This window comes from Pteropus medius, unplaced genomic scaffold (assembly GCF_902729225.1).
Source record: "Pteropus medius unplaced genomic scaffold, Ma_sr-lr_union100, whole genome shotgun sequence".
Lineage (NCBI taxonomy): Eukaryota > Metazoa > Chordata > Mammalia > Chiroptera > Pteropodidae > Pteropus > Pteropus medius.
Genome location: NW_024354875.1, coordinates 17252201 through 17277550, shown reverse-complemented (window position 1 = coordinate 17277550; position 25350 = coordinate 17252201). Strand labels below are relative to the sequence as shown.

General features: G+C 34.3%; 1 protein-coding gene across 2 annotated transcripts; it reads left to right on the top strand.

Moving 5' to 3' along the window:
* The first annotated feature begins 331 nt into the window (after positions 1-331).
* On the top strand, positions 332-24876 carry ARL5A (ARF like GTPase 5A). 2 transcript variants are annotated; one of them, XM_039855933.1, is made up of 6 exons: positions 332-396; positions 8412-8472; positions 8933-9080; positions 10802-10885; positions 15595-15746; positions 18634-24876. In XM_039855933.1, exons 3-6 carry the CDS (start codon positions 8937-8939, stop codon positions 18680-18682), a joined length of 429 nt encoding a protein of 142 aa, XP_039711867.1. In that variant the 5' UTR covers positions 332-396; positions 8412-8472; positions 8933-8936; the 3' UTR covers positions 18683-24876. The 2 variants fall into 2 exon arrangements, with proteins under 2 accessions (XP_039711867.1, XP_039711866.1); XM_039855932.1 differs by having other exon boundaries at positions 378-654.
* Positions 24877-25350: the final 474 nt, after the last annotated feature.

Here is a 25350-nt window from a genome sequence, read left to right as displayed (position 1 = left end):
GCCGAAACACCATGTTTTTAAGAGCCAGGATGTGGGGCTTTTCGTGTAGTGTGTGTGAAGCGTTGGGCATGAGCACTGGGCACTCAATAACATGTTTACATTAAGTCTCAGTGGAAGAAACGCAGAGAAAAACAAAACTCGCAGTCGAGCTCCATCCGCCCCAGCCCAGCAGCCCACGTTGCCTGGCTCCCGGGGCTCACTTCCGCCGCCTACAGGTCGCCTGGCTCCGCCAGGGCCCCGCGGGCGCCCTTTCCCAGTCCCCGCCCCTCTGGCCGCGCGCCTGCGCCCTCCCGCCCGAGTGGTCGCGGCCGCCGCAGCCGCCCTAGAGGAGCTGGGGGAGGACGGTGGCCCGCGAGGCTCGTCGCAGACAACGCGGCGGCGATGTCCGCGAGCCAGGCGAGTGCCGCGGCGGCAGCGGCGGGGCCTTGCGCGCGGCAAGGCGGCCTGGGCTTTGGCCTCCCTCCGGTTCCTAGGAAGCGGGCCGGCGGCCAGCGCGGGAGCAGCGACAGCAGAGGCGGAGGCTCCGGCGCGTCTCTCTCCTCCTAGTCAGCCTGAGCCGGGGGAGGCCAGGCGGCCCGGGTGGCTGGAGGGGGGTCCGCTGCCCGAGAATGGGAATTCTCTTCACCAGGATATGGAGACTGTTCAATCACCAGGGTGAGGGGCTCAGGCCGAGGCGTTTGGGTGCGAAGAGGGTCTGTCTTGGCTGAGTGGGTGGGGGACTCCGAATACTTCCGGAGTGCCTGCGGCGCGGTCGCGCGCGGTCTCTGCGCGGGGTGCGGGCTGCGGGACTGCGGGGCTCCAGGCCTGGGTTCAGTCCCACTCCCAGCTCGGGGATGGTTCCCGACTCGCAGACCTTTGTCTTAAGGGACTTTCCTAGGAAATTCATTCCGCAAATACACCCATTGCTCCGATTTGGGCTGGGAATGGAAAAGATTTGATGTCCCTGAGTAGCACAGCCTGGCTTCTCTTTTCAGCCCTTTTTCCTCCTGCAGTTAGGTTTGCAAATCATGGAGAAATGCTGAGGTTCTCTGGGATGAGGGTTATAGATTATCCCCAGCGCACCACTAAGCGACCGGTGGTGGCAGAATGCGGAAAACACGAGGAATCGTTCTTGACTTGTCCAGTACACCTCAGGTTTATGAGCCTTTCTTTAACCTCCTCCCCCCACTTTGGGGACACACTTCTGCATCCTGAGTACTTACGGACCTCTCCCCGTTTGCCATATTTACATCTGTGTTTAAGGTGAAGCTTAAGGTCATTTTCCTACTCGTGTTGCTTTTTTAAGTGGTTTTCTTTCGTTTAGGTTAAAAATGTTGGAAGTATTTCGGTGAAAGCATTTAAAAAACTATACCACATGAAACATTTGTTAACCGTAGGTGACTAGCAGGTTACGTACAGAATGTAGTATCGCATAGAGATAATTAAGTTCATCTAAATTCAGATATTGCCTTGAAATGCTCATCAGGTTTATTAAAATTTATTCCAAATTAATGTATAAAAGGAGAAAGAGGATACAATTTAATAAAGACTCCATGATCATTAAGATGCTATATAGTTAGTGGTGTACTTTTGTTTCTTTTTAACTTAAATTGGGTAATTCATTCCTGCTGTCAATAACTTAATTTGTTTTTCTCTTGTGCAAGCCGGTGGTGGTGTCACATCCCAAAGTTTTCCAACACTTGAATAATGGCATCTATTATGTACAACCACTACCCCGCCTCCTCCTTCATGATTCAGCTGCACGTATATAATAATGTGACGAGACAGTAGCAGAACTGGAACTTGTAATAATGTAGATCACATGACATTAAGTGGAAGAGCAAAATTTCAGTTATTTTTCTGATACAGGGATTTTTTATAAATTGGAGAAAACAGTTTCTAATTTGCACTGTCTTTGGCTAGCTGTTTCTTTTGGGAGAGAGTGGGAACCAGTCACTTAACCTCTTTGAGTCTATGTTTTCTCACCTGAATCACCAAGGATCTTGGTTGGCTATGTGACTGTGGAGCCTACAAGTCTTGAAAACTTAATCTCCAGATCTCAAGTATTGAAATTTAAATTGCTGTGAAGTTGGTGGCACCTACAGTAGATAAGATCTATTCTAGTTTTAACATCCACAATTTTGTTATTTTTAGTAAAGCTAGTATTTAGAAATTTAGAAAGACTTTGCTTGTAAATTAAGTCTAATACTGCAAGAAAATTAGATATCTCCACTTCTTATTTTGAGTCAATGATTAAATTATTTGTCTCCGTAACTTAAGAATGAATTAGAGATTTGCTGATGGCTACTTGCCAGTAATAAACAATAAGGATGTGTGCATTGTTACCACTAAAAAATGTACTAATGGTAATGTTCTTATTACCTATATTTTGTAATTTTTGACTAGACATTTATTTCAGTGCTAGGAAATTAATAGGAATTAATGAAGTTCTAGAAATTTAGATGTCAGTCATGTGAATAAACTTTTTCTTCTGCTAAATGATGTGGTTGTTTTATCAGGGTCACTTTTCAAAATATTTGAGTTTTTGGTTCTCTATTAAATTGGATATGTGTAAGTTAGATATATCTTGGACGCTTTATTTTACTTCAGCAGATACAGAACACAGTCCTATAATCTTTTCACATAAAATCTTGGAAGGAAGACTTGGGGGGATTACAGAATTTGCCAAGCTGATGAAACTTAAACTGTGCTGTATCTTTTTTTCTGAAACCCCTGTAGAACAGCTTTTTCAGTTTATGCTTAGATAGGTTAAATGTATAGTGAAAGCTAGTTGCTCACTCACTGCTGAGGCTTGAAAAATCAGAGTTTGCATTTAGGTGATATATATTTAAATAAAATAGAGTACAAACTTTGTTTTACATGCTGTTGTATACATCACTTAAAAATTTTCAGCAGTCCTTTGAAGTAATAATTTATTCTTTTCCACCAAAAATTAGAAACTGAGGGTCTAATGGAGTGATTTTCCTAGGCCGTACAACTGGTAAATGCCAAACGCTGGCAAATTAAAACGCTGAAGATACATGTTGCTGATACTTATCTTCTTAAAGAAGAGACTAGTATCGTTTTTTTTTTTTCTTTTTTTTGTCCCGTTGTTTCTCAGTTACTAAACTATAAGTCTTTAGGACTTTGAAGAGTTGCCATCAATATCTTTTAATACAGAAAGGTGTGTGATCAGTGGTTGGTTTGTTTATTACATGAATCTTTTTGAGCACCTATTTTGTGCCGGGAACTGTTGTAGGTGGTGGGGATAAGGCAGGGAACAAAACAAACAAACAAAAAAAACCCCTGCCTCTAATGGAGTGTTCATTTTTGTGTGGGGAGACAGGAAATAAGCTAACTCCATCTCTATAGATAAAATAATAGCAGTTAACATTTACTGACATATAAGGTTAGGTTCTAAATGCTTTATGCAGATCGATTTAGTTTTCAGTTAATTGACTTACTCTTCACAACAACCCTATGAGGTAGATATTCTCCCTATTTTACAGTTCAAAGAAGCATTAGGTAACTTGCTTGTTTAAGGCACTGCAGTTAAAAGTGATAGACCTGGGATTTTACCAAAATCATGGGGAATTAGCAGAGTTAGTGCTCTTAAAACAACAATAAAATTTTCTTTGCACGAGGACTCAAATAAAAGGAAGAATTTTCTGACACTAATGTGAGCTATTCATAACTTCTTTTATAGTTCAGAAAGTTCTCATTGATAACCTGTATCATTCTGATTGGTTCTTAGAAAAGGAGTAAGTAATAAATGAGTTCTGGAGAAGCTACTGTGCTGGGAAAGCTACCTCTGCTTCTGTTGTTGTTTTTTATTGTATGGGAGTTCAGACGTGTAGAAGAGTACGTAATGAAATGGAATGGCCAAAGGAGTGGACTGTGTCAGTTATTAAAATTTTCAGCTCCAAATTCACCCTTTGTGTATGCTCTGTGGATATGGTGCTGAGTCCTTTAAATATTTTTCTTTTGCCAGCTAGCACAGTGTTAAGTTTTGTCAGTAGACAGCATTGGAGGGATACTGCAGTAGGAAAGGGTTTTTTAATTTCCTACATAAAATGTGCTCTCAGTAGGATCTGTCCTGCTCTTGCAGTGTGAACACCTCCAGTGGTGGTTCTTGCACTGCGTAGTGGTCAGCAGCAGCCATCGGCTTCCTCTAGCACCCACTTCAGTTGATTTCAGAATGGAGACTCTCCAGAGAAATATCTCCTAATGAATAGCTTTCCCCAGCACCCTAGACGGGGAGGATTTTCAGCAGGATCCACTGGCAAGTTCACACAGCTACCTCTCTGACAGTTAGTGAACCATGGCCCAGCCCTCCAGCAAAGTCTGCAGCTCCGTCCTGGGGAATTGGAGTAAGCTCTGTCAGCCCGAGGGGTAGTTAATACTCTATATATTTGTCATTTCTATAATCCTAAGAAATATTCACTAATCCCTCATTACTCCAATCCTATGTAATAGTTAGTTATTTTCTTTATATTAAGCTTCATACGTTTATTTTTAATTTCTGTTTAGTTTCTGTTTCCTGATTGGATTTCTACTTTTGCCATGTGTAATCATTGCTTTTTATTCAGCAACCTCTTAATGCAAAAGAAATGTTTTTTTCCCTGAAACTTCACTACCATTGCTATAAATTGCAAGTTTATTTTCAAACTTTGTTTTTTTATTGATAATACTTTTTGATTTTGAAAATGGAATTTTTATACACAGCGACTTCATCAATTGTCTCCCCTTTAATCTTTATATCTTCTAGATTTATTTATTTATTCATACTTTATTAAGCTCATGCTTTATTACAGGTTCTGTGCTATGGCCTGAGAGAATTATAGTGAACGTGACAAATGGTTTTTTTGCTGTATATGAGATAGAAAATTGATAGGGCTCAGTGATAAGTTGGATATGAGGTGACAATAAAGAATCAGAATGACTCAATTTATCTGCCTTAGTATTTGTGTTTTCTGACATTGGTATGATTCCCAAAGATAGAAGGCCTCCAGGATGACAAATGACAACTTTTTTTTGCTTAATTTATTGGCTGGCAGTTGGAAGGATACTGACTCCTAGAAACTGGCAATAAATGGAACTGGTAGGTTGCTGGGGTTTATCAAAAGGAAATGAAGAAGAGAAACTAGAAGCATTTTCATGACAAAACAGTAAAAGTACTGATTAGAAAACTAAAGCCTAAATGATAACTCAGAATTCCATCCAAGTATTATAATAGTGTATAGTTGTTTCAGCTTTTCTGAGTAACTGTAAGAATGCTGTGGCATAGATATTCTAAAAGAAAAATCATACTAAGCAGTAAACATGTAATGAACCACATACATCAAAGAATTGGAATAGCCACAAATTTTATTACGTTTGTCCATAACAACATTAGCTCTTAGTATAGATGTTATATTTGAGGCCCTAAGGAGTATTCGTTTTGAAGCGCATTTTAATACTTTTTGGCTACAAATTTATGTTTTACATAGAATGATTTTCCATGTTGGCAATCTGAGGAATAGGCTGGGATGGTGAAAAAGCTCAAGGATGGTCAAAGGAAGTTTATTCAGTATAAGCATACCTCATTTTATTACACTTAGCAGATACCATGTTTTTTACAAATTGAAGGACTGTATTAACCCTACATCAAGCAAGTCTGTTGGTGCCATTTTTCCAACACTATTTGCTCACTTCGTGTCTCTTGTATTATATTTTAGTAATTTTCTCATTATTTCAGATTTTTTCATTATCATTATATTTGTTATGGTGATCTGTGTTCAGTGATCTTTGATGTTACTATTTTAATTGTTTTGGTGTGCCATGAACAATGCTCATATAGGACAGTGAACTTAATAAATGTTGTGTGTGTTCTCACTGCTCCACCAACTGGCTGTTCCCCATCTCACTTCCTCTCCTCAAGTCTCCCTATTCCCTGAGACACAACAATATTGAAATTTGGCCAATTAATAACCCTACAATGTTCTCTTAACTGTTCAAGTGAAGAGTCACATGTCTCTCAGTTTAAATCAAAAGCTAGAAATGATTAAGCTTAGTGAGGAAGACATGTAGAAAGCCAAGATAGGCTGAAAGCTAAGTAGGCCTCTCGCACCAAACAATTAGCCATATTGTGAATGCAAAGGAAAAGTTATTAAAGGAAATTAAAAATGCTATTCTGGTGAACATATGAATGATAAGAAAGCGAAACAGTCTTATTGCTAAAGAGAAGGTTTTAGTGGTGTGACTAGATTTTCAAACCAGCCACAAAATTTCTTAAGCCAAAGCCTAATCCCGAGCAAAACCCTAACTCCCTTGAATTCTTTGAAGGCTGAGAGAGGTGAGGAAGCTGTTAAAGTTTGAAGCTAGACAAGGTTAGTTCATGAGGTTTAAGGAAAGAAGCTGGTTCCATAACATGAGTTCAAGGTGAAGCAGCAACTGTTATTGTCAAAGTTGTATCAAGTTATCCAGAAGATCTGGGTTAGAGAATAAATGATGCTACACTAAACAACAGGTTTTCAATGTAGACAAAGTGGCCTTATATTGGAAGAAAATACCATTTGGGACTTTCATAGCTACAGAGGAGAAATCAATGCCTGGCTTTAAAGCTTCAAAGGACAGGCTGACTCTTGTTAAGGACTAATGCCACTAGTCCCTAACAATTAACTTTCAATTGAAGCCTATGCTTATTTACCATTCTGAAAATCCTAGAGCCCTTTAAGAATTGTGCTAAATCTACTCTGCCTGTTTTCTCTGGACAGCGTGGTTTACTGACTGTTTTAAGCCCACTGTTGAGAACTGCTCAGAAAAAAAGATTCCTTTCAAAATATTACTGCTCATTGACAGTGCACCTGGTCACCCAAGAGCTTTATGGAGATGTACAGTAAGATTCATGTTGTTTTCATGCCTGCTAACACAAATTCTGTTCTGCAACCCGTAAATCAAGGAGTAGTCTTGACTTTCAAGTCTTATTTAAGGAATATATTTTGTAAGGTTATAGCTGCCAGAGATGGTAAGTTTTCTGATGGATCTGGGCAAAGTCAATTGAAAACTTTCTATAAAGGATTCATCATTCTAGGCACCATTAAGAACATTCATGGTTCACGGGAAGTGGTCAAAATGTCAACATTAGTAGAGTCTGGAAGATGTTGATTCCAAACTTCATGGATGACTTTGAGGAGTTCAAGATTTTAGTGGAGGAAGTAATTGCAGGTGTGGAAATAGTAAGAGAATTAGAATTAGAAGTGGAGCTTGAACACGTGACTGAATTGTTGCAGCCTCATGATGAAACTTTAATGGATGAGGATTTCCTTTTTATGGATGAGCAAAGAACATAGTTTCTTGAGATGGAATTTACTCCTGGTAAAGATGCTGTGAAGATTGTTGAAATAACAGCAAAGGACTTAGAATATTACATAAACTTAGTTGATAAAGCAGCAGCAGGGTTTGATAGGATTGACTTCAATTTTGAAAGAAGTTCTGTTGGTAAAATGCTATCAAACAGCATCATATACTACAAAGAAATTGTTCATGAAAGGAAGAGTCAGTTGATGTGGCAGACTTCATTGTTGTCACTTTAAGAAATTGCCACAGCCATCACCTTCAGCAGTCACCACCCTGATCAGTCAGAAGCCATCAAAATCAAGATGAGACCCTCCATCAGCAAAAAGATGACCACTTGCTGAAGGCTCAGATAATGATTAGCATTTTTTAGCAATAAGTATTTTTTAATTAACGTATGTAGTTTTTTTAGATAAAATGTTATTGCACACTTAATAGACTATAGCATAGTGTAAATATAACTTTTATATGCACCAGGAAACAAAAAAATTGTGACTCACTTTATTAAAACATTCACTTTATTGTGGTGGTCTGGAACCAAACCTGCAATATCTTTGAGGTATGCCTATATGAAAGTGAATAATCTAATTCTGTTTTTGAGAATAAATTGGCTTTTCACCACTGAGTTGGCACCTTTATCTTTGAGCCTATTACACAATTATGTCAATTTTTATAGTTCTCACTGTGACCCACATGCTATACCTTAGACTTAAGAAGCTGTTAAAAATAGTCATTGGTGCTTTATTGTAAAAACACATGAGGACTCAAATAAACAAGTCTTGGGAGGGAGTGGATAGAAGTTGGTAATGAACGTGGCTTTTAGATGTTCGGGCGGGATGAAGAGGTGAAGTTGCTCTGGATCATGGATTCCTCATTGGAATGCCCTCCAAAGAGATCTCAGACTGCTCCACAGAAGTGGGTAGGGAAGGTAAGACTAAAGACACACTTCTGCTGGTCTTGCTAGAATGTTTTTTTGTTTTGAGTTCTAAGAAAGTGTAAAGTGCCATGCACTAAATTATACCACAGCTGGAAAGAATGGGTGAAATAGGAAATTTTAAAATTTTGTTTTTAATATGTTACTTTTTTTTTCCCCCCAGAGCACAAAGTTATCATTGTTGGGCTGGATAATGCAGGGAAAACTACCATCCTTTACCAATTGTAAGTATTAACTGCTTAAAAAATGTAATTGTTTATAGTTATTTTTTCTGCCTGGATGATATTTGATTAATGAAAGCATTAAAAAATTGCATGGAATCTAAGTTATTCTGTAAGAGTCAGATTGACCTTAAAACAGGAGCTAAACTTAAACCACTATTTCTAGAGAGATAGGAATTTATATGGCATTTAGCATGTTCAGTTGCCTTGCTTGTAGAAAGTGGAAAAATATTTGTTTATATAGTTTGCTGGAATGAATCTAGAGTATTCCAGATAGTCCACTACCTAGTTCCACCTCTGTTTAAACCCTTAGCTCACTCTTATGAACTACTGGAAAAGGGACATTTGATTATAAAATATAAAAGGAAGTCATGCTGATTTATCCCTTAACTGGAAAATATTCAAACAATATAACTTCCTTGCTAACTAGCTAATATATTTGAACTCTTTTTTTTTTTTTCAGTTCTATGAATGAAGTTGTACATACCTCCCCAACAATAGGAAGTAATGTAGAAGAGATAGTGATTAATAATACACGTTTTCTAATGTGGGATATTGGTGGCCAAGAATCTCTTCGTTCTTCCTGGAACACTTACTATACTAACACAGAGGTAATATTTCTTAATATGCTAAAACGGCTATGAGCAGAATGCTTAGGAAGCACCTTCTAGATATGAACTCTTAATCTTTTTGAAATATCGCAGTATGTTAATATAAATAGAGTTTAAACATAGTGGAATTTTTGATTCCCTGTTTCAGAGTCATTGTTTTGTATATCCATTCTCATTGAACCTCTGTAAGGAGAATTCATGATTGATTAGTTGAATTGTGTATTTATCCCAGAACATGTCTTTAGTAGTTGTTTTTATAATAAATCCCATCTCACAGTTTATAATATCATTTTTACTGTTTATTTTTGTATAGGGGAAATCTATTTAAATGACAGAGCTCTGGTGGTTTGAATCCTGGCCAAAATTTTACTTGTGTATTTTGTTTTATTTAACACAGTTGCACGTTAAGGATTTTTTTTTTTTTTTGTTATAAAGCTATTTAGACATAATCATGTTTTTATTTACATGCTATTTCCCAAGAGGAAATTTCAGACCTATGACATTTGAGAGCTTCTTTGTTTAGATCTTGAAAACTGAAAGACTATGACAGTTTTTTCTGTAGTGGTGATTATAAGTTAATAAAACTCCAAATGTATGTAAAGATGAATATTATATCATTAAGACAGTATTAAGTGTTTCTAATGACCTAATCCTGTAACACTTCCTTATGCATTTGATTATGTTTTTTGGAGAAGAAAAGGTATATATGGTTATTATTCCTGTACATAATGATACAGGTAGCAAATTCATGGCAACACCTTAAAAAATAAATAGCTTTATTAAAATGCCTTGAAATAGAATGGGTCTTATAGTAATAAAGCCACATATCAGTAAGGTATCAAGTGAGGGAAGAGGTAAAATAGTAGTTCTCTTATTGACCTGTCTTACAGTTGATGAAATTTGAAGACCTTGAAAATTATAGTGGTTTATTTGGAAACGAAAAGCTAGTTCTAAAAAGTAAATAGTGCATGTTAATGATAGGCAGTCAGAATTAATTTGGGTGTCACAGATGCCATCATAAAATGACTATATATCTGCTCTTATTTCTCTTGTACTTCTTGGTGGTCATGGATTTAGGAAAAGGTGCAGTGCAGCGCAGTTTGCCCAGTTCCTTTACAAGTCTTTCGTTTGTCTTCTGATACTAGTCTCATCATCAGTTCAGGAAACAGCTGCACTTGTTGGTAGCAGGTGCTGTTTATATAAGGAAGAGAGCATGGCTTTAGGTATAGATTATTCTTTCAATTTGTTGATTTTAAAAAACTGATCTCTTTAACTGTCATGTTACTTTACGCCCGTACACTTACCCTTTTATATTTTAAAATTGATATTAATAAATATCTGTCTAGAAGTAACTCAAATTTATGACCATAATGTATTTTTTTCTTGCTGACTGATAGTATAAATTAGTTATCATTTTGTCATTCAAGATATGAATTTAGAAAACAAAAGTGTTATATATTGGTTAGAATATTAACAGAATATTCTAATAGAATGTTAACATATTCTATTTTCTTTTAAAAATTAGTAAATCTATTCTAATTAGAAATGGATCAGAGCTTTAAGCTTCACAATGTATAGTAAGTATCTCTAGTTTTCCAGTAATACCATACCATACAGTTCTAAGTTATTGATAGTTGTAACCTGTAAATTAAATAAGCACTTAATAAGTTTTCAAATACCAAATTATATAATCACTAATGTTTTTTTTGTAATTATTTTAGTTTGTAATAGTTGTTGTGGACAGTACAGACAGAGAAAGGATTTCTGTAACTAGAGAAGAACTCTATAAAATGTTAGCCCATGAGGTAAGTAAGATTTTGGCATTAGATATGTGCGGGTGGGATATTTCTATCACATTTGTTCTGTGGTCTTAAGAGGATACTATTTTAAATCTTTAAGAAATGTAGTTATCTTCTGGTTATACTTGCTTTATAATTTTGACACTTCCCAAACTGGAAGTGTGTCTGGAAGCAGCAGAAAGCTTGTGGAGTCAGTTATAGAATTTTATTTCATTTATCCTAGATAAATTTGGTCTAGACGTTTTCCTGAGCAAAAAAACCTAAATTGGCTTTCATTTTGCATTTTGAATAGATTAATTATACATAAGATTAATACTGGAAATAAAATTTTAAAGTCTCATAGACACACAGCAAGTTTTGATTGTAACTCCATTATCAGCCTAATATTTAAATATTGTTGCTTTTAGGTTAATCTGATATTGTCCTTTGACTAAACAAAACTATATGACTATCCATATTTTCTTAGTTGTTGAGAAATATTACTGATAGCGTAATTTAAAAATTGAATAAACTAAATAACAAACTAAATAGTAATAATAGTAACTATAAAAATCATACAATATTTACTATAGTGGCAATTGATTATTTTTGTATGCCTCTGATTGCAGATATTATTTTCTCCACTCATTTATAGGTGGAAATAGAAAAATGAGTATTTAGGTGTATGTTATATACTTTTTTATTTTAGTGGATAAAAACAAGAAAACAGGTATCTTTGTAGTACAGTTTTTTTTATTAATTTTAATATTGGTTCAGCGATTTGCTTTTGAGATTTGCATTAAGAATTTTGGTGTGTTTCTGGCAGCAGTTCAAGACTTAAGGAAAGCTAGTAAAGAGATCTTGCACACCAAGATGCACTTTCCCCTGTTTTAGACTGATTTGGGGCAGCTGTGATAAACTACTTGGGTTTTTTTAAAAACAAAAACAAAAACAAATCTTGCCATTGTGCTTGCATTTAACAAATTCCAATTCTAGTTTGGTAAACAAACAACAAGCTGTAAAAGACAGAAGACTAAAGATTTTTTTCATTTCCCCTTTGTATTTTACTAAAATGCAGCATTCTTCAATTTACACCAAAGATGTTGTTTTATTGTATTATGAAGACTTTGGAGGAAAAAAATAAGACATATTCTTGTCTCTTGGCTATAGTTTTTACTCTTTTAACAGGTAGCCTCCTTATTGCATTCTTTCTCTAACTGGCCGTCATGTAGCAAGATCAGTATACAAAGAGCCCAGTAGTAGGGGTCAGAGCCACTAAATTTTACTTGTGGGGTTCATTAACTTGGGCAGATCACTTAACCTCATCTGTTATGGGTGAGTCTACTGAGGCCCAGAGGTAGGTGACTTGACCAGCTTTTTAAGAGCCAAGGTTTAAATTTAGGAATTCCTATCATTCACACTCTTTGCTGGGGGTTAAAAAAAGACAGAAATAGGGCCTAGTTGGAAAGTGAAAAGACTGAATGGGGAGATTACCAGGGAGAAAGGAATTACAGATGAAGTTGAGAACTTGGTAAGTCGCTTAATAGGATCAAGAAGAGTCAAATAGAGTTCTGGAGCGGGGATAAGTGGATCAAAGAACAAGAATGTGTTAATAAAAGACGAATTTTGACATAGGATTAGGCAAATGTGTCATGCATGCCACAATAACCAACTATATTTTATCACTGATAATGATTTGTTATATGTATTACTAAATACAAAACTATAAAATGTTTTAAAATATTGCTGAAAGCTTCATTTTAAATGAAGTGCAAAACTTCGAAGCTCATGAATTTTAAAATAGTTACAAACACAGAAAGACAGATGAAATTTTATTCAGAATGACTCAACTTCTGGGAATTATCCTCACAAATGAAGCTCTGAGGAACAAATTGACAACTACATAGGGCATATAGAAGATACTAAGTAAATACATCTTGCATGTGCTGTTATTCATCTTGAATAAACTAAAATATATTTTTAGACTCTTAAGACTAGAAATCTGTAATACGTAGCGGAAAGTTTTTCAAAGTGTTTAAAATGGCCGATGTATAAAAGAGCACCACTGTATACCTTGTAATTTGATCTCTTGTTGAGTTAGTGAACAGCCTTAATCCAGTGTAACCCTTTTCTGATATTATCATAATGCATAATTGGGTTTGAGGTTATTTCATAAAAAGTAAAGGAAGATTTTCTTTCCTCTCTTCCTAAATATTTAAAAACAGGTAAAATAGCTGTTTGTTTGTTTGTTTGTTTGTTTGTTTGTTTAAATCAAGAACCCCAAATAAAAAAGTTAGAGCCTGTGAAATCTAGAAAGATTATAGGTTGGTTTTTTTTTTTTTGAGACCTTTCAATAAATGGCTTTGGTGCTTTCCAATTTTTAGTCCAGGGGCTTCTCTAAATAATTTCACTAAAAGTGATGAATATAGATTATTTATAAATAAAATAGTATGAACTGATATTTCCTAATTTGTGCTTGTTCTTTGAATATGCCAGCATTAGCAATTCTGACTCATGTAAAAGATTCCAACAGACACTAGCAAGAGATACTGAAACCTAGAAGACAGGAAGATAGGAATGAAATCCCATGGAAAATTTATCTACTCAATGATTCAGCCACATATCAACTATTGATAATTGTTCCATTTCCATTTAGGATAAGAGGGAAACAAGGTATCCTTGAAAATAAATATATATTCACTAGTCATAGTCCATCCATTCAAATTTTCCCTTTTATTTAGACAGGTGAACTGTACATTTTTATGAGGAAAAGGTCTGTAACTTTTAATAGAACTTCAGGGAACTTCCTGGCTGTAAAAATGGTTGGGAGAAGGGAGGGTGGAGTAGAGTCAAAGGAGACTAAATAACTTGGTCTGCTTTGTGAGTAAAACATCATCCCATGGGTGAAACATATTGAATATGAAATCTTAAAAGTTAACATTCTTGAGAGTATCCTTTTCTGACAATGCTATTCAGGTGACTGTCATTAACTATAGTAGCATAGCTACAATCCTGCAGAGGGCACTGTACTAAAAGTCAGTCTCCATTGTTACATAAAATATTTTACATAATGCCTTTTATCCAAATAAGAAATTTACTACTTATATTTTTTATTTACATTTGAAAGATTCAAAGAAGTCAATGAAACTATATCCTAATGAGTAAAATAATGTGGAGCAATGTCAGTTTTTACGTACTGAAGACTTTCTGCTTCAAATACTTACACATGATTGAAACCAAAATATCCCACTAAAATCCCTAATAAAAAGAAAGATGGCATTCATCAGTTGAGAAAATTGGCAAATGTAGTACCAGAACCTCGTATCTCTGCCTCTATAGAGGCAGAATTTTATGAGAGGTTAATCCACTGAGTGCATCCATCATGGATTCTTAGCCCAGGATTCATGAATGGACTTTAGGGTGTCTGTAAACACCTTAAAATTGTGCATAAACTTTTTTGCACATAAGTACATTTTTATGAGGAAAAGGTCTGTAACTTTTAATAGAACTTCAGGGAAGTTCCTGGCTGTAAAAATGGTTGGGAGAAGGGAGGGTGGAGTAGAGTCAAAGGAGACTAAAAAACTTGGTCTGCTTTGTGAGTAAAACATCATACCAGCCATTTTGAGGCATGCACAATGGTAAAGGTAATTCTTATATTCAGGGCAATAAGTGAACTAACATTCGTTGAGCTGTCACTAAAAGCCAGGTACTAAACTGAATACTTTAAATGGAGTAATTTATTTACTCAGACCTCATCCCCGGAAGGGCAGGTAGGTAGTAGTCTCAGCATTTTACAGATGAAGGACCGTAGCTATAATGAGAAGATCTCAGCTCAAACCAGATCCTATTATTCAGTAGCTATATGACCTTGTATAAGTTACTTACATCTGAGTCTTAGTTTCCTCATCTGTAAAGTGGGAATAGTAAAGCCTACCTTATAGCAGTCTTGTGAGATTAAAGAGATTTTATTTAGAAAATGGTTAGTATAATGGGTGTCTGGCTCAGATTAGATACTCAGATATTGGTAATGAGGAACAAATTCGGAAAGGCTAAAGAACTTGCCTCAGAGTCAAGGCATAAAAGTGTAGGACTTACTTTCTGATTGGGAAATTTGATAAGTTTAATGCATTCAATCCAAAATGGCCTTATCAAATATTCAAATCTAAGAAATATTGTTGGACAAAAATAAAGGTGCTAAGTCTCAGATGATGAAAAGGATTGTTTTAGGTTAGCACCTCTCAACCAAGAATTAAGCCCTATGGCTCTAAGGCATACATTGTATACAATGAATTAGTTATTCCTAGGTACCTAGAAGGTAGCCTGTAGTTACCTATACCTAAGGTGTAGATTGCAGTAGAATTTTTAAAAGCTCTTGAGTGCCATGCTAAAGAGTAGTTCTTAGTAGCCAAAGAAGCATAATTTGGGGTTGGAAGAATGGGTAGATGTATATTTGAAGACATGACTGTTTGTTAAATATAGCAGTATAGGACTATTACGACTATAAATGTAATCTCAGTCTGTAAGAAATACATATATCCATACAAGTATAGACTGAATTATTTAAAATGTGTTCAGTTTGAGGTTTCCTTCTATCAGCATAAGAGCTGTAAGATGCTTTAATGTCAAGTAGTTGAGAAATTCTGGGTTACAAAGATGATCAAAAATATTCTATTTATTAAGTTGGAAAATCTTTGAAAAAAATGCACTGGTCCTTATGATTTTGTTTGCTTTTATAGGACCTAAGGAAAGCTGGATTGCTGATTTTTGCTAATAAACAAGATGTTAAAGAATGCATGACTGTAGCAGAAATCTCCCAGTTTTTGAAGCTAACTTCTATTAAAGATCACCAGTGGCATATCCAGGCATGCTGTGCTCTTACTGGCGAGGGGTGAGAAGTTTTCCTCGTGGATAACACATGTTCATCTTAGAATCATGTATTCTTAAAATCAAAATTTACAGTTACCATGTATAGAATGTTGTGGTAAGGGGGAGATGTAAGACATAGTCCATGTCTAAAATGAGAAAGTTTTTAGCTTCGTTCTATAAAGGATAAAATACACAGCATACATATAATACACATAAACATACTGAACTAACACATGTGAGCATATAGATAGTAGTTGCTGTAGGAGTTCAGAGAAAACTGGAATTTCATGGAGAACTAGCGAAGTCAGGAAACAGTTCTTACCCGTGTTGGGACTTACACTGTAAGAAAGGAATTAACACTCGCTGAGCGTATATTGTGTCTTGAGTGTTTTCCATGCAGTGTGTCATTTATTCCTGACAATCATGTAGATCATTTGTTTTTAATTTACACTTTACACATAAAGAAGCGGAAATATAAAAGGATTCATGTTTGAAATTAGTTTGGGGGTACTCACTTTTGCCACCAGTGTTGTCAGGAGGAAATTGTCACACTTAAAAAAAGTTAGAATGAGAGAGTGTAGTCTGATGGACCTTGATTCAGGAAAGAAAGATAGGTGCCTACAGTAGAAATTTGCCCTAGTCTGATGCCCAGAGATGAAAGGATTTCAAGAAGGAAGGGGTCAGCATTGTTACATGTAAGGTCACGGACCTGAAGGATGGAGAGAGAGTCCTATTAGGAGAGATAGAAATAGAAGAGGTTATAAATAAGATTAAAAACTAAAGGATGAGAAACTAAATAATATTTTTGTTGTAGTTGTTTTTCCAAAATATGGTGGATCTGTATGTGTTTAAAAGCAGAGAAAAGTTAAATTGGAGATGAAGAATTCTAGAGGTCTTAAATTTGGGGTCAGTAGCTTCAAAACTCTTTATGTTGGTTCATCCTTCACCATGGTCTTGAAATGAATTTCTCCCACTTCAGATAATTCATCTGTTTATGCCCCAAGTTTCTGCCCTTTCCTAATACCTGAAGAACCTCAACCCAAAATTAAGACCTCTATTTAGAATCTGTTGTGTATGTACTATTTAAAAGCAGAGAAAAAAGAATTAAATTGGAGATGAAGCTGACTCTTACTCAGTGAAATAGAAGGCACTATTACTTTATTATGGACATTTGGAAGAGTATAATTAGAACCTCAAAAAATCAAATCTATTTACTTAAAGAAAAAAATCATAGATAATACCAATTGTCCACATTTCATGTTAATTTAAAAAAACTTACATATTTCTTCATCATATAGTTTAATATATGTCAAGATATATATAGACATATGTATATACATGTTACCCTTGTGAAAGGTCTTTAAGCAAAAGCACTGATTATACTAAATTTGATAATAAAGAAATCATCTAAGATTGATATACTATTCAACTTGCATACTTTGAAAATTGTGTGGAAAATATATCATTAATTAGGATAGGTATGAACTCTAGCAGTTTCATTTTTAAATGAGGAAATCAATAGGTGATGTTATCTTTTCAATTTTTGGTGTACGTGGGCTTTCATTTACAACAGTCAGCAAGTGGAAATGTTTGGTTTTGGAGGAGATATCGTTTCCCTTATGTAGTCTGGCCACCTTGGTCCAAATTCTTGGTTTTAGTATTGGTTGGCATTTTGACTCCCTTGACTCTCATCTGTGTCCTTTGCTAACCTCTCTAAGCCTGGGCTCCCTCTAATATGGGAAGGTTTCTAGTTTTAGTGTTGTGAAGAAATACTAAAATAATGGATGTTAAGTGTTAGCACAGTTTCTATTTTGCTATTAGGTAACTACTAATCATTTAACAGTTTGGAGTCAAATAATTTATTCACCTATTCTTATTATTTTGTACCATTTCCTATCAATAATTTAAAAGCAAGGAATCTGGTAACAGAATAGTGTAGACCAACACCAAAACAATCATTTATTTATTTACCTCATAGAGGCTCTTTCTTTTTTCTCTATTTCTATCTTTTGTATTATTAGACTCACACAAAAATCTGAGCGTTTTTTTTTTTAATTTAATATGGCAGCATAGTTTCTCATATCTATAAAAACTCCTCATAGATAATAGTTAATGCTTCATAACAGCCCTTCATTTTATTGTAACATAATCTGTACAACCAGTCCCTCTTGAGAAACATTTAGTTTCTTTTACCACAATGAACATCTCTTTATATTTTGGATTATGCTCAATTACCCATTGTTCAGCAATAACTGGTGTTAGTGATATGAAATTTTATTTCCTTCAAATTTTTAAATATATAGATGTAATATAATATTATATACATAGTTTGTTTTAACAACTCTATATTTAGTTTAATATCCTGCCATTTTTCCTTCATTTATATCATGAACATTTTATCATATTGTAAAATAGTCTTTGAAAGGAAATTTTTACTATTTTATCATATGAATGTTCTATAATTTGTTAAATATTTTCTATATTTCTAGCATTTAAATTTTACTTTTTGCTATCAAATGCTTCAGTGAACAGTCTTATAAATCTGTTTTCATATCTGATTTTTTTTTTTTTAGGACAGACTTCTAGAAGTAGAAAAAGGGGGTAGAGAGTATTGATATTTTAAATACTCGATACATATTGCTAAATTACTTTCTCTGGACATTCATTATATAATTACTGAGCTCCTTTTATGTATCAAGCAGTGTTCTAGGCATTAGAGACGAAACAAACAAAAAATCACAGATGTACTGTGTATGAGAGTACAGCTTCACTGCAGTAGCACCAACATTGACTGTTACTGATTTTTTAAGCTTTATTGTTTAATAAATGAAAAATGACACCTTCTTTTAGTTTGCTGTTCATAGCTTTTTAGTTGAGAATTTAATCAAATAGTTTTATTTTCTGTATAGATTATGCCAAGGACTTGAATGGATGATGTCACGACTTAAGATTAGATGATCTCTGCTGACCTCTTCTCAAAGACTTTGTATAAACGAAGTGCTGGACTTACCTGAAAGCTGCAAAAATTAATGGTTCAGATATATTTATAATAAACTGATTTAAACTTTTTCTATAAGAAGAAAAATTAAGACCACTTATTTGAAAACAAAGACGAAGTCTCACCTTCCAATCTGCTTTCTCATTAGTTTCTTCCAAAGCAAGGTTTTAAAGCTGTGATTTACATTTTTCTCATAATGAATCCTCTCAGGACATTGTGTAAGCTGTGGTAAGTCCAAAGGGAGAGGAAGACATTTTTAACTTTAAGAGCTTTATTATCAGTACAACCCTCCTTAGTTGAATGTTCTTGTTCCATTAAATCAAAATACAAATCAGTACGGATATTGTTTCCAATATTTTAAAATGTAATGTTTCTTATAAAAGTATTTTGCATAAGGTTGTGTATGTATTGTATATGTACCTCAAGTTCAAGTTAATGGTTTTGATTTATGTTCTAAAGCAAAGTGAATAACAAAAATTAATAATATCGTTAATTATAACCATAATGAGATGAGTACTGACATTGGTGTTAAGTGCCAATTTGTACTTTTTTCCTGTGTTCTCTGTATTGTACTAACCCCCCAAATTATTGAGATGCTTTAAAAAAAAGAGAGAAAGGAAAAAAGCTTGACATTGTATACCTATTTTTTTTGTTGATCAAATCACACACATGGAAACATATAATCTAATGAGTAGACTATCACATTCTTGGCTTCGTATTTCTAATGGGCACAGTTGCACATTAATTGTTTCCTTTATTGGACCTTATGCCATCTAAATTACTGAGCAAATTGTTAATCCATTGATCAATTGTGATGAAAATTACCGAGTAATTTTTTTAGCATTAATTAAAAACTGTTGTCTGAAATGTCTACCCAGAGAAGTGTTGCCTTATAAATATCAAATAATTTAGTTAGGTTCTTCTTAGGTATTAAATTACATGTCAAGCATTTAAAGTGAATTTGAGGTGAAAATTAAAGCAACAAAGGTAATTTCTTAATTCGAAGATTTTTTATTCATCTTGAGTTGAAATAGTTTGAGATTTTTTTGTTTCTATGAGTTTAGTTTTACACCATGTGAATGCATTGTTTGACAATTATAAAATACAATTTTTTGATACTTTTAAGAATTTGGTTTAAAAATTGATCCACATGACGTATTATTTTTACTAAGAAGTAACTTGGCCCAAAATATTTTGTTTGCTTACGCTACCTTTTTATTTTATATCTGAAAGTCAGAGGTATTTCTGCTATAAACAAGCTTATCCTAAATGTGTTAAAACGTATTCTTGGGTACTCTGTATGTCTTTCATTGCCCAGAACTCCGAAGGCTAAAACTGACATGTTTTAGAATATTCAAGAAAAAAATAACTACTTTTAATACCGGCCTTTTAGATTTCATGAAGATTTTGATGAGGAATAATAGTATATACGATAAGCGTTGACAAAACTTTGAAAATTCCTTTTTGTAAAGTTGAAATATTCACTGTCTAAAACCAAGTCATGCATGGGAGATCAGTGTTTAACATTGGATGTTTTGTGTTTTATATTTGTATTATAATGTTCAAAATGCAAGTATAACATTTTATTACTTGTCAGTTTGCTTTTACAAAAGTAAATCCTAAATTACTAAGCTTTATTTGTTCATATGTTCTCATACTTTTTTCAAATCACAATAAGGAAGTCATTGTTATACATTAAAAACTCCCTTAAAACCCAAATCTATTTTGTAAATATTGTAGTTTCATAAGAGACAAGTATTCTATATTGTAGCCCAGCAAATTCACACTTGTTGTCCTTTCTATTTTTTAATTTGAATAATCACGGTTTAGTCTCTTGGATTGCTGTCATTTCAGTTCAACAATATATACCAGCACAATCCCTTGTCATCAAGGTGTTGGCTAAAACTTATTCTCAATTGGATGTTTATCGCATACACTACATTGTTACAGTTGGTTTAGTGTAGTAGATTATTGACATGGCATCATGAGAATGCATGAAATCTTATACCACATTTGTAAAACATGATTTTTTTGTTACAGTCTACCCTTCTAGGCTAAGCATTAGAAATAAGGTGTTATCTATATAGTTGTGCATAAAACCAAAATTACAGTGGGGAAAAAAATTTTAATTGGTATTCAAAAATGCATCAAAATTATTTTAACAGTATTACTTCCAGAGAAAATGGAGAGCTTCATGAATAGTCATATTGACAATTTATATATAGTTTAAGTGGAATTAAACAAAGGGCAATCGTTTTGGTTTTTAAATATGCTACTTTTGGATATAAACAAACATTAGAGTCATTGTGCTCAGCTTCAAAAAGAAAAAAGCTTCATACCTCTGTACATGTGGCTGGATTTAAATATCTTGTGTTTGATACTAATTTTGAAAGCCATAGGACTTCTTTTGATATTTTGGTAAAAGTAACCATATATGCTATCAGCATTTAAATATGTTTAATTTTGACATAATAGTATTTATAAAGTATATCTTACATATTATATTGAAGATTCTTCTTTGAATTTTCAGTTCTGTCTTCTTTGGCTCTCACAATGGGCAAAGAATATAATGAAGGCAGGCGATTTGAGGGACAAGGCGAAGTGGGTGGGGACTATGACATTTTGCCTTAAGAAAAAAAAAGTGCTTTAGCACTACTGACTGGCATTTTTAATGCATGTAGTTAAAGTAATTTTAGAAGTGTGTCATGAAATAGGAGAGTTTCTGTTTTCTGGACTTTAAGAAGTGCCTAGGAGGTAGTTACAATGAGACCACAGAGAAGTGCAGGGCACGCGAGGAAAATTAGGAAGTCCCTGAGATGTTCTTTTCTTTTTTGTCTGAGTGTATAGTATTAAGATGCCTAGAAATGGGATTCTATTTTACCTTCTCTGATAGGCACTTTACATTTCTTGCTGTGACTACAGCAACCACATACAGTACAGACAACCTCAAAATCTGTTTATATTAGTGTAAATAGAAAAACTATAGATAATTTTCTAATTTTCTCTGCAGGCATTTTTGAGACTATAACTGTAGTGTGTTTTACTTTGTATGTAAGGGATAGCAGCATTTCACAGATTATCTGTGGACTTTGGGGTCATCTTCTCTCAATTGCACAGTTGTATCTTGGCATCAATTCATCTTTCAAGGCTAGGTAGAGACCAGGTTTCTTTGCATGACTTAACTTTGACTGCTCCCAAATATAATCCGGAACTTTTTGCTTGAGGGTCAGCTTTCCCGTAGCTCAGCAATTCCTTGCTGTCTTGTATCTTTATTCACCATCAGTGAAGATATGTCATCTTGGTCCTGGAGGTATTCTAAACTTTGTCTATATCTATTGTTCCCAAAACCTCTAGTTTCTAAACAGGTTTTCCAGTTTTTTGCTATCCTTCCACCTCTGGCTTGATTCATTGATTTGTACTTTGTTCATTAGAGAGTACTGTCAGAATTGTTGAGTACATCAAAAGACTGGCTTGCTGTGTATTCAGCATATAAATGCAATAATAGAAACCTTAAATTATTTTGTATTTAACATTTTAATGGTTCTTAATTTTAGCTTTACATGCTGGAAAGTAGATTCAAAAAGATAAGAGAACTACCTTGACTTTTCCAGCTCTTTGAGATAATAAGTTAGATGTGGAAAGGATTGAATTTTGAGTATTATCTCTCCATTACCAAAAATGGGTTTCATTTTCAAGAATACCAGTACAAATAATTTCAGTGAGAAAAAGATGTCAAACCAGATTTATGTATAATGTTTAACCTGGAGACATCTTTACATCCTTAAAAATAGGCCACATTCCATTTTTTTCTTCGTGTTTACTTAAAAAAGATAAACATTAAATGTCTAAAAGAATTAGTAATAAGAGACTATCTTTACAAAATAAACCTGTTGAAATGGGCTTCAAAAGATATAAAAATCATCAACTGTCATATGTTGACTCTGTAGTTGCTGTCACAGAAAATACTTGAACTTTCAAGTTGCATTTATATAAAAACAAAACTCTAATATTGTGCTCCCTCAAATAATGTATGATAATTTTAAAACCATAATGGTAAAGGAAAGAAAGAATTTAAAAACTTTGGATGCTAAAAAGTAACTTCTATGAAACCCTAAAATTGTGTGTGGAATTGTAAAGAAATTGTACCAGGATACAGTTGGGTTAATTATGCAGTATTTTTTATCAGTTGTCCAGCCCTTGTATATCCTAAACACTAAAGCTTCAATCTTTATGGTCTTGCCTGCTAGATCTTTGGTAGAAAATTCCTATGGTCTGTACTCAAGAAGTGCCTAAAATTGATTCGTGTTGATTTTTAAGTCCTCTAATAAATTATATGTTTTATATTGTATTATCTGTGTTTGGCTTACTGATGACACAGCCCTGAGGTTTCCTAGGTCACAATTTATGTTTTATTTCAGTAAAAAGCCTTGAAATTGAAAATACCCACAATAACCCTCAACAAACTGCAGTTTAAGGAAACATGAAACCATTTTTTTTCTCCTTCCTAATGTAAATATTCTGTGACCCTGATGTTAGTTAATGAAGAGACTAGAAAACTGAACCCTATTTCTTTTAAAAATAATTTTAACATACAGAAAATTATATTGCGTGTTGTAAAACTTAGTAAAAGTTTGTTATGTTAAGAATAGCCTCTTAATTTTCCTTATATTTAGTGGTTAGCAATTTTGAGTCATACATGTTATTTAGATCTTGAGCCATTTTGTGTGTGTACCCACCAAAATCCTTCCTCTTTGTCTAGATTCTACTTAGAAACCAAAATATTTGATAAACCCTATTATGTTTCTCACATATATATATTTTTTTAACCATAAAATGTGACTGTAAACTCTAGGGCAAAGACTTGACCGTATTTTCAGTGGCTTACAATTACATTGTGTTCATCATTTTAAATCATCCTGCATGGAAAATGAAATGTGTATATGATTTTAAGTTATTGTAATGTATACTGTTTTCCAAAACTTCATATATTGATGATATACAGAATTCCTCTAATTATTTTTGCTTGAAACTAATCCTTTAGACTCAGATAACCTTTTCTTACATTATGTCTCTGTATGATTCCTTGAGAGGAGATAATATCTGCAGAGCACTTTTAAAGATACTTTCTGGGTTAATATTCAAGATACCACATTGAAGAGGAAGCTCTAATGAGGGCTCTTTTTGGTTCCTAGAGATGAGATAAATGTATGCTAATTTTAATTTGTACTTAAAATACATTTTACTAATTGTATCGATTTTAAATATGACAAATTCTTCTTGTAGATATTGATCTTCCTTGCTTATTGTATTTTCCTAGAAAAACCTAGATGAAAATGTGTTCCAACTAGTCTCTTTGTGTAACTCCCTCTCCCCAGTTGAGCTCTATGTATATTGACATAATCGAAACTGCATTTAAAACAACAAACTAGATTACCTTTTGAAAATTTTTAGGTTTGTTGTACTCGAATTTCTAATATGATAAAATGGTTTGATTCAAGCTTCGTATGCAAGAAAAGGTAGGAAATTTGTCTTTATTGTTTTATGAACTTATGTTTCTCTGTATACTAGGAAAATTTTGCACTCAAGGAATATTCCAAAAAGTGATGATGTTAGAGCACTTGGGTGCTTTTGTATTTCATCAGTGCTGATGTGTTCAGTACCTAGGGAGATCAGGCGTCAAGATCTTCCTGATTAGACAGCTTCACAGATGGCTGGGAGAAATTTTGTTTGTGCTCAGGTTGAGAGGGAGTGGCAAACTGAGGTAGGACCTCTCCATTGGTTAAAGAAGTACAGTCAGCTGCTTTGCAGTTGTGTTATTTCATTATGCTTGTAACAGTGTCAAGCTACAGAATTGTAAGGCATCGGGTCAGGTGACCAGTAATAGGACCTTGTTTATGTTGAAATAAAAGAATAATGTTAAAGTATGTTTGGGGGGAAATGACAAATGAGATTTTACTGGTGAATTTCTATGTTTAATATGTACATTAACTTTTTAAAAAAGTTGCATGTTAACCTGGGATAAAATATTGTCTCTGCTTTATGCTTTACTGAGTACAAAGAAAAAGAAAAAAAGACTTCAGTTGTTACTCTATTATGTACTATTTACGTATACCTTTTCTTTTTGAAAGGGCTAATTATAATTATTATTCACCCATCTGTGTTGTCAGTGTTTTTATTCTGGTTTATTCTCTGAATGTGTGCAGATTTGTTGATGGTAGTTCTATTAACTGTCCAAGGCTGGGATCTGCCAGGGCAATTATAAAGGTATTTCCATTATGAAAATGGAAAAAAAGATTGTCTTGATCTTCTCTAAGAACTTTTTTATGGCACTTAGTCAATTAATAGAGAACATTCTATCTTTTACTTACGGATATTTGAATTGGACATGAACCTGATAATAGTGACCGGTTTTAAGTGGTTAATTGGTCTTACAATGTTGAGGAAAATCGAGTCATTTTAAATGAATGTTATTAAAACTGAATATTTATAAGAATGGTTGCTAGTAAACAGAAGAAAAATGAGTAAAAGTTGGGGGAGAGAAGTCACCCCCATGCATATGTTTATTTGAATATCAGTCTTTTCTTCCCTCCACTAAAATGTAAGCTTGAGAACACCAGTCACCATGAGT

What these genes read in the sequence shown, in the direction of transcription:
- ARL5A (XM_039855932.1), top strand. Translation starts at nt 609, where the DNA reads ATGGGAATTCTCTTCACCAGGATATGGAGACTGTTCAATCACCAGG. An exon ending in CTTACTATACTAACACAGAG is followed by an intron (nt 9,081 to 10,801) that starts GTAATATTTCTT and finishes TAATTATTTTAG; the next exon opens with TTTGTAATAGTTGTTGTGGA. An exon ending in ATAAAATGTTAGCCCATGAG is followed by an intron (nt 10,886 to 15,594) that starts GTAAGTAAGATT and finishes TTGCTTTTATAG; the next exon opens with GACCTAAGGAAAGCTGGATT.